General features: G+C 42.7%; 1 protein-coding gene across 1 annotated transcript; it reads left to right on the forward strand.

Annotated features, from left to right (window-relative positions):
• The first annotated feature begins 5,017 nt into the window (after nt 1–5,017).
• On the forward strand, nt 5,018–8,390 carry LOC128286695 (uncharacterized). Its single transcript, XM_053024103.1, has 8 exons — nt 5,018–5,266; nt 5,378–5,725; nt 6,208–6,273; nt 6,394–6,672; nt 6,889–7,091; nt 7,173–7,409; nt 7,533–7,728; nt 8,157–8,390. The coding sequence occupies exons 1-8, from the start codon at nt 5,018–5,020 to the stop codon at nt 8,388–8,390; spliced, it is 1,812 nt and encodes a 603-aa protein (XP_052880063.1).
• The last annotated feature ends 1,049 nt before the right edge of the window (nt 8,391–9,439 follow it).

Raw genomic sequence — 9,439 nt, forward strand, 5'->3', positions numbered from 1 at the left:
CTAACACCCTCTTTCTTAGTCTAGATCGGCAAAAGTCGAAAAGCGAAATGCCGAAAATCGGTATTTTGTAGATTTGCGAGTGTGCGAATGCTCGTGAGGTAAATCGATTAATGTTTTTGGTAAGCTGCAATGTTTGGACGCAAAGTGCATGATTTACGTGCCCTCGATATTTTTGGGATAATGGGCCAAAATTGGAATGATGGGCCAGCGGCCCAATTCGTAAGAACCCTCGGTAATTAATTACATTAGTACGTGAAAGGTAGGAATCTGCATGAAAACCCTAAAATAGATAAATTACTGAAATACCTTTAAAAGTGGAAAATTTACGCTTTACCCCTAGGAGATAAATTACCAAATACCCCTAGGGTTAAATTGACCTAAATGCATGTTTGATTGTTGTTATTTATTGCATGCCATGTTGTTATTATCGATGCATGGGACTAGGATATTGACGGAGGAAATCTTGAAAGTGGCTTGTCCACGTCTTGGAGGCTTTGCCTCAATTTATTGATAATCGAGCAAGCAAGGTGCAAGAATGTGGAGTGTTAAATTTGGATGGGTTGAGCTATTCCCCACATGGAGTGTATGGCTGGTGCGGGTGGAGTGTAGTGGTTGGTGGGTTGAGTAGTCTCCCAAATGGGCTTGCATATGTTTACTAATGTTGCATGTATTTTGAAATGGGCCTATGGGCCCATCATTATCTGAATAAGGGGCTAAGGCCCGTTTATTGTAATCAAAAGGGCTCGCCTAGTACTGATATTACTGAATGGGCTTAGGCCCAATGGGCTTGAGTGACTTGGGCTTTGAATGGGTTTTCCTTACACTGAGTTTCCCCAAACTCACCCTTTTTAACCTTGGTGAGCCTTGATGTGGGTGACTTGGAGTAGGAAGGGATTGAGTGGCCATGGTGAATACTTTTGGGTTTGAAAAAAAAAGAGACTGGATTTCTTAAGTTATTTTTAATTTCTATTTAATTTTTTTTGGGTTGTAATAAGGCCATTTTAACTTTATTTTCTTATTTGATTTTTCGGGATTATATTATTAAAACAACTTTAAATTGATGGATACTAATCCAAATGGGCAAGACTTAGGCGTGATTTCAAAAGCGATATTTTTTTACACGACGTCACGAATATTCGATTTACCAAAGAAATTTCAACTTGTTATAACCAAGTGTGGCAATGGATGTGGACATGTCAAGGATTGGATCCAATCGGAGAGCTTGGTACTTAGCGACCTTCATGGCTCACCTCTCTCGTTATGGATACCTACCGGTGCTCACTTCTATTCACTTGGTTAATTTGACAAGAGTCGGTTTTTTAAAACACGCAAAAGGGAACACGGGTTTTTGACTTCAAAGTGGCACGTCGGATTCGGCCTTAACGTCTGGGCTGGGTTTGGGGTGCTACAGGAAGTGACTGAATTTGTGGTTCTTGTTATTTTGGCTTAAATGTATTCTGGGTTAAGTAATTATGAGCTCTAAAGTGTGTTTGGGTGGTCCTAAGTTCAGGGTGTAACTTGGGCTAAATTTGGGTTTTTAATTGAATTAAGCCTAACTTGAGGTCAGTGGGCTTATAAGGAATTATTGGTAAAAATTTAACAGAATGGGCCTACTGGTCTAGTGGTTAAGTGACAAGGGATTACGCTTAGGTTCAGGGGTTTGACTCCCTGCAGTGGCGTTAGGATTATCTTTTGCTGCAAGTTTTAGTAAGCGTTAGGCTTCATTAAAATTTTGAGTTGTGGGCTTTAAGGGAAAAACCTAAGGTTATCTTTTTGTTCCTCCTTTTTGGCAAAATAGTTTTTACTTGCCGTCTTCTTTTTTCCCCGAAAAATTCCCTTTGTTGTCGAAATTTCATTTTCTCCTTCTCCTTTCCATTCGTTTTTATTTCCCTTTCATTTGGCTTGGTGCTTTACTAGTAGATTTTGTCGATTCGGTAAGTATCACTTTATGTAAGTTAAGCGATTTCCGTTCGAGATTATTAAGAGTGATTTGTTCACTGTTTAGGGGATATTGGTGGATCGCTGATCGAGCTTTTAACAGCAAGAAGTCATCGTTCTTCGTTGAAGGTTTTGGAGTGCTCGTGGTTGGATTAGCAGTGAAAATGAACTAGGTGTGCACTCTGATTGCACAGAAACGAGTTTCGACGAAAGCCAAAAAACCAGTCTGTCGACGTCACACAGGCGTGTGGTCTGCCTGTGTGGTAGCTTGCATTGCTAGACACGGGCGTATGACATACGAGCCAGGCCGTACGCGAGCCACACGAGCGTGACGGACACAGGCGTGTGAGGCTGGCGAGGCTGTGTGTGAGGCACAAGCTCAGGAAAATGGGCCGTGTGGGCCACACAGACATGTGAGCCCACACGGCCGTGTGAGAATCTGGGCCAGGCCGTGTGATCCACACCGATAAGGCCAATTTAGGCCGTGTGACCCAAACGGATGTGTGGGCCCATACGGGCAAGGCACACGGGCGTGTGAGCCCAATTTTCCTAAAATGTTCTATAAGGTTACACGGGTCACCTAAGTCGACTGTGACCTGATTGTAGGGACGGTAAGTGTTACTCAGACCCCATACTCTGATTAGTTACTGAATTGTATGAAAAAACATATTATTGTAAGCATGTGCAACTGTCTGATTATGTATGTCTATTCTGCCATGATATTAATATGATGTGATATCTGCATATAAGCATGCCATAATATGTTTATTGCATTGCATTGGTTTGGGATTATTGTGAAGAGAAGGAAGTCTGAGAGGCGATTAGCCTGATATCTAGTAGCTACGCTGCCTTATCTGATGTGTACTATTTTACGGTGCCTTTTGGTGTGTAGGGCTGGATGGGTTGACTATGTCCCCAAACTTGGTATGCAGGGTTGGGTGGGTCAATTTTATCCCCACATGGTGTGTTGGGTTGGTCGGAAATGGTGTGCAGGGTTGGTGGGCATGTTTTCTATTACCTGATCTGTTATGTATGTGATATTTGAATGGATAAGGACGAAATATCTGTATTCTGTTATCTATTTGTATGCAAGTTGTTTGTGGGGATGTATACACTGAGTTTGTGAAAACTCACCCCGTTTGTTTATTTTGTTTGTCAGGTAATCCTCAGTAGTAGATGGATCGGTGTAGTGGAAGGCTTGGTGATGACCACTGATAAACACTTATTGGTTTCATAAGTAATATTCATTTCATCTGCTTTACTTTCATACTTGTTTTTGGGATTACTCATGTGTTCGGACTCGAACTGTTTTGGGTTTATTCTAGGATTTTAATTCTAAGTTTATTGATTTATATTTGAATGATGTTTTAGCTTCCGTGTTAATGAAACGTTTTCACATAATAAATGAAATCTCCATAGAGATTGCACGGCTTAAGTAAAGATAATAAATTGTTTACTTTTCATTGAATTCGGGTTTGAAAAAGGTTTTCTAAAAACACTCTCATGTGACGCCGCTAGATTCAGCCATAACGTCTAGACCGAGTTTGGGGTGTTACATTTAGTGGTATCAGAGCCAGGTTCAAAACTCGACTGTAAATTTTGGGTTCCAAAATTTGGTTTTTGTAAAATGATTTGTAAAACGATTGGAAATAATTTTGATGACGAGTATGTGGTACATCGAGCCTCCAGTACTGATCTTGTAAGTTCTCTGAAACTTGATATGTATTGTCTGAAAGCATGCTTAACACGGAATATTGTCTGTAATTGTCTGAAATACTATGTATGAATGTGAGACTACTATAGGTAGTACTCTAATGAAACACTTAGGTAGAGTAAATTGAAACTGTAGTGAGCTTATTACTCGCGATAACTGACTTTGAAACTCTGATGCTGTGTTACATAAAATATTTGCTAATAATTATCGGAACTGTAAACTAGAGTGCATAAAACTTCTAAATACAGATTAATTCGATAGTTACGATGAGCACACGTGGTACTCGTGGACGGGGTACTAGAGGTCGAGGTAGAGGCCGTAGAGGGATTTGAGCTGAGTCCTTCGCACTGATACGATCCCTAATTTGGACACTAGCGAGACACTGGTGTCACCTGTTACTGAGACTGGTGCTGAGTCTCAAGACCGTACAGCTGAGGACGACACATTATCCCAAGCCATGCTGTGAATCCTGGAGAGGGTTGCTAGGGCTAATGCTGGATCTGGAGGTCGTGGGTCAGTTACAGAACGACTTCGATCGAATGGGGATGAGATATTTAGGGGCATCGTTAGAGTTTCTCTGAGTGTGGCCGAGTATTGGATAGAGGCCACAGAGCGTATAATGGATTATTTGGATTTTACTGATGAGTAGAAGCTCAAAGGGGTTGTGTCTCTGGTTCACGATGAGGCAAACCAGTGGTGGTTGACCGTTAAGAAGGGTACTCAGCCTGATAGGTTGACTTGGGATTTGTTTAAGACCACCTATCAGAGTAAGTATGTGGGAGCTAGCTACACTGACGCTAGGTGACGTAAGTTCCTGAATCTCACTCACGGAGACCGTTCAGTGGCCGAATTTCTGAGGCTGAGTCACTACGCGAGGGGCATGGTGACGAATGAGTATGAGCATTGTGTTCGATTTGAAGATGGTCTTTGTGACAGTTTACGAGTTCTGATAGCTCCTCAAAGGGATCGAGATTTCTCAGTCTTGGTCGAGAAGGCCAACATAGCCGAGGAGGTGAAGCACTCTGAACGCTAAAACCGTGAGAAAGGGAAAGTTAAGAGGGATTTTGAGTCTACTGGTTCTGGGATGAGGCCTAAAAAAAGGCCAGGGCTGACGGGTTCGCTAAAGTTGGGCCTACTGTTGCACCTACTGGGGTGGCGGACTGTCAGCTTTGCAATAGACGCCATCCAGGTGATTGTTGGAGATCTACTGGCGCTTGTTTGAGATGTAGATCAACTAAGCATCGAGTTAATGATTGTCCACTAAGGTGTAATCAGGTGCAAGCTCCGGTTGTTAAGACTGCACAACCGTCGAGAGGAGTACAATAGCCACCTAAGGGCTGAGGACAGACTAGGCATGGTAATGGTATGAGGCGAGGTCAGAGAGCACCTGGTAGAGGTGCTGGGGTGACTGAGGTGGGGCAGCCTGCACTTGTCTATACTGCACGTCGCCGTAAGGATGGAGATGCTTTGGACGTCATCACGGGTACGTTTTTTATTCTTAATGTACCTTATGTTGCACTGATAGACGTAGGCTTTACGCATTCTTATGTTGCATGTTCTGTGTCTGAGACCTTGGGGATTTCGCATGAGAGTACTTCTAGTGTGATTTCTGTGGTGAGTCTGTTGGGGCAGACCATTAGGGTTAGTAAGCTGTTCAGGGACGTTCCATTGGAAGTCTAAGGGACAATATTTTTGGCTGATCTGATGGAACTTTCATTTGGGGAGTTCGACTTAATTCTTGGTATAGACTGGTCGGTAAAGCATCGTGTAACTTTGGGTTGTGCTGAAAAGAGGGTGGTTCTGAGGACCGAGAAGGATAATGAGGTAGTCATGATTGGAGAACGCCGAAATCATCTGAGCAATGTGATATCTGCATTAGTGGCAGAGAAGCTGGTGAGGAAAGGATGTGAGGCATTTTTGGCCTACATCAGTGTCTCGGATTCTGTGGACTTATCAGTTAAGGACATCCGTACTATGAGGGACTTTCTAGATGTATTTCCAGAGAAATTACCAGGATTACCTCCGAGCCGTGAGGTAGAATTTGGGATTGAGTTGATTCTTGGTATAGCTTCAGTATCTATCGCCCCTTATTAATGGAACCGAAGGAGCTGGCTGAACTGAAAGCTCAGATTCAAGAACTGTTGGATCGTGGGTTTATTCGTCCCAGTGTGTCTCTTTAGGGAGCACCTGTTCTATTCGTAAAGATGAAGGATGGTACAATGAGGATGTGTATCAACTACCATCAATTGAACAAGTTGAAGATTAAGAATAAATACCCACTTTCGAGGATTGATGACTTATTCGATCAGTTCAGAGGGGCTTCAGTGTTTTTTAAAATCGATCTGCGGTCAGGTTATCATCAGTTGAGGGTAAAGTAGGCCGATGTACATAAGATGACATTTAGGACTCGTTATGGGTATTACGAGTTCTTAGTTATGCCCTTTGGGTTAACTAATGCACCAGTGGCATTTATGGACTTGATGAACCGTGTGTTTCAGCCCTACTTAGATCAGTTTATGGTGATGTTCATCAATGACATTTTGGTGTATTTTAAGTCTGAGGACGAGTACGACGAGCATTTAAGAGTGGTTCTGCAGATCCTTCGTGAGAAACAGTTGTATGTAAAGTTCACGAAGTGTAAGTTCTAGCTTAAGGAGGTAACCTTTTTAGGGCATGTGGTTTTTGCTGAGGGGATTCGAGTGGATCTTCTTAAGATTGAGGCTGTGATGGATTCGAAACAGCTAAAGAATGTGTCGAAGATCCGTAGTGCTTTGGGACTGGCAGGATATTATCGATGTTTCGTAGAGGGGTTTTCATTGATTGCAGCACCGTTAACTAAGCTGTTGTGCAAAGGAGTTCATTTTGTTTGGATTGACGCACAGCAGGAGAGCTTCGAGAAACTCAAAACAGTATTGACTCAGGCTCCAGTTCTGATACAGCCTGAGTTTGGTAAAGACTTCGTGGTTTACAGTGATGCGTCATATGTGGGTTTGGGTTGCATCTTGATACAAGACGGTAAGGTAGTAGCCTATGCGTCTTGATAGCTTAAGGCTTATAAGGCTAATTATCCGATGCATGATTTAGAGTTAGCGGCAGTTGTCTTTGCATTAAAGATTTGGAGGCATTATCTGTACGGTGAGATGTGTACGATCTACACTGATCACAAGAGCCTCAAGTATCTCCTCACTCAGAAGGAGTTAAATCTTAGGCAGCGACGATGGGTTGAGTTGCTTAAGGACTACGACTGCAGTATTGAGTATCACTCTAGAAAGACCAATGTGGTGGCCGATGCATTAAGCCGTAGGGCTGTGGCTGATTTAAGAGCGTTGTTTACTCGACTGAGTCTTTTTGACGATAGAAGACTCCTGGCTGAGTTACAGGTTAGGCCGACGTGGCTGGGTCAAATTAAGGATAAGCAGTTAGGAGATGAGTCTCTTCGGTTGCAATTTTGTCAAGTTGAGACTGGGATTACTACTGACTTTGAGATTAATAGTGATGGGGTACTGTGTTTCTGAGGTAGGATCTGTGTACCTAATGATGAGGATTTGCGATTGTCAATTCTGAGAGAAGTGCATAGTAGTCCTTACGCTATGAACCCTAGTGGGAACAAGATGTATCAAGATCTCCGAAAGTTGTATTGTTGGCCAGGGTTAAAGCGTGAAGTTACCAATTTTGTTGCTTGCTATATGACTTGTCAGCAGGTTAAGGCTGAGCATCAGTTATCTTCGGATTTGCTACAGCTGGTTAAGATACCGATGTGCAAATAGGAGCAAGTAACGATGGACTTCGTTGGTGGGTTGCCCCTAACACCCACTAAGAAGGATCCTGTTTGGATCATTGTGGATCGATTGACCAAATCTGTACATTTCATCCCTATTAGGACCGTCTCTCTAAAGAAGTTGGCTAAGCTGTATATTTCTGAGATAGTGAGGCTGCATGGGGTACCTGTCTCGATCATTTCAGATGGGGATCTTTGTTTCACCTCTTGGTTTTCGGGAAAACTACAGGAGGCTTTGGGCTCCCGTTTTGACTTCAGTACTGCTTTTTATCCTCAAACAGATGGACAGTCAAAGAGGGTGATCCAGATACTAGAGGACATGTTAAGGGGTTGTATTATCGATTTTCGAGGTAGTTGGGAGGAGTACTTGTCTCTGGCGGAGTTTGCTTACAACAACAATTATCAATCTAGTATTCAGATGGCACCGTATGAGGCACTTTATGGTTGTAAATGTCACACACCTTTGTGCTGGACTGAGTTGGGTGAGCAGCGTGTTCTGAGTCTAGAGTTGGTTTTAGAGACTGAGGATAAGATCCATTTGATTTGTGACCGACTGAAAGCGACTTTTGATAGAAGAAGTCCTTCGCAGATTTGAAAAGAAAGGACATCAAGTATTCTGTGGGAGACATGATTTTTCTTAAGGTCTCGCCATGGAAGAGGGTTCTGAGATTTGGTCGTAAGGGTAAACTGAGTCCTCGATTTATTGGGCCGTACCGAATTCTAAAGCGAGTGGGGCCAGTCGCATATCAGTTGGAGTTACCTCCAGAGTTAGATTGTATTCATGACGTATTCTACGTATCGATGTTGAGACGGTGTCGCTCTGATCCTACTCACATTGTGCCTGTGGAGGAGATTGAGGTTAGACCAGATCTGACATTCGAGGAGGAGCTGGTTCAGGTTTTGGATCGTGACGTTAAGGTATTGCATAGGAAGTCTGCTCCTTTAGTGAAGGTGATGTAGCGGAATCATAGCACTGAGGAGGCTACTTGAGAGCCAGAGGATTCGATGTATCAGTAATATCCTCACATTTTCTAATCAGGTAAAATTCGATGACGAATTTTATTTAAAGGGGTAGAGTTGTAACGCCCTAAATTTTTTATTTTTGGCTTTTTACGATTTTCGAGCTTAGAAGTGTCTGAATTTGTGGTTCATGTTATTTTGGCTTAAATGTATGTTGGGTTAGGTAATTATGGGCTCTGGGGTGTGTTTGGGAGGTCCTAAGTTCAGGCTGTAACTTGGGCTAAATTTGGGTTTTTAATTAAATTAAGCCTGACTTGAGGTCAGTGGGCTTATAAGGAATTGTTGGTAACAATTTAACAAAATAGGACTGTTGGTCTAGTGGTTAAGTGACAATGGATTAGGCTCAGGGTCAGGGGTTTGACTCCCTGCAGTGGCATTAGGATTATATTTTGCTGCAAGTTTTAGTAAGCGTTGGGCTTCATTAAAATTCTGAGTTGTGGGCTTTAAGGGAAAAACCTAAGGTTATCTTTTTGTTCCTCCTTTTTGGCAAAATAGTTTTTACTTACCGTCTTCTCTTTTCCTCAAAAAATTTCCTTTGCTACCTAAATTTTCTTTTCTCCTTCTCCTTTCCATTCATTTTTTCCCTTTCGTTTGGCTTGGTGCTTTGCTAGTAGATTTCATCGATTCGGTAAGTATCGCTTTATATAAGTTAAGCGATTTCCGTTGGGATTGCTAAGAGTGATTTGTTCACTATTTAGGGGATATTCAAGGTGCAGTAGATCCCTGATCGAGTTTTTAACAGCAAGGAATCACCATTCTTTGTCAAAGGTTTTGGAGTGCTCGTGGTTGGATTAGCAGCAAAAACGAACCAAGTGTGCACTCTGATTGCACAGAAAATGAGTTTCGACGAAAGTCAAAAAACTAGTCTATTGACCTCACAGGGGCATGTGGTTTGCCCGTGCGGTAGCTTGAGTCTCGAGACACGGGCGTGTGACAGACGAGCCAGGCCGTACTCACGCCACACGGGCACGACAGACACGGGCCTGTGA

The sequence above is a fragment of the Gossypium arboreum genome, chromosome 13 (assembly GCF_025698485.1).
Source record: "Gossypium arboreum isolate Shixiya-1 chromosome 13, ASM2569848v2, whole genome shotgun sequence".
NCBI lineage: Eukaryota > Viridiplantae > Streptophyta > Magnoliopsida > Malvales > Malvaceae > Gossypium > Gossypium arboreum.

Bases quoted from the DNA above. Each gene is read 5' to 3' on its own strand.
- LOC128286695 (XM_053024103.1), top strand. From the start codon at position 5,018: ATGAGGCGAGGTCAGAGAGCACCTGGTAGAGGTGCTGGGGTGACTGAG. The intron at 5,726-6,207 runs GTATCTATCGCC...GTGTATTTTAAG, and splicing joins TGATTCTTGGTATAGCTTCA to TCTGAGGACGAGTACGACGA. The intron at 7,092-7,172 runs GTTGCAATTTTG...TTTCTGAGGTAG, and splicing joins TTAGGAGATGAGTCTCTTCG to GATCTGTGTACCTAATGATG.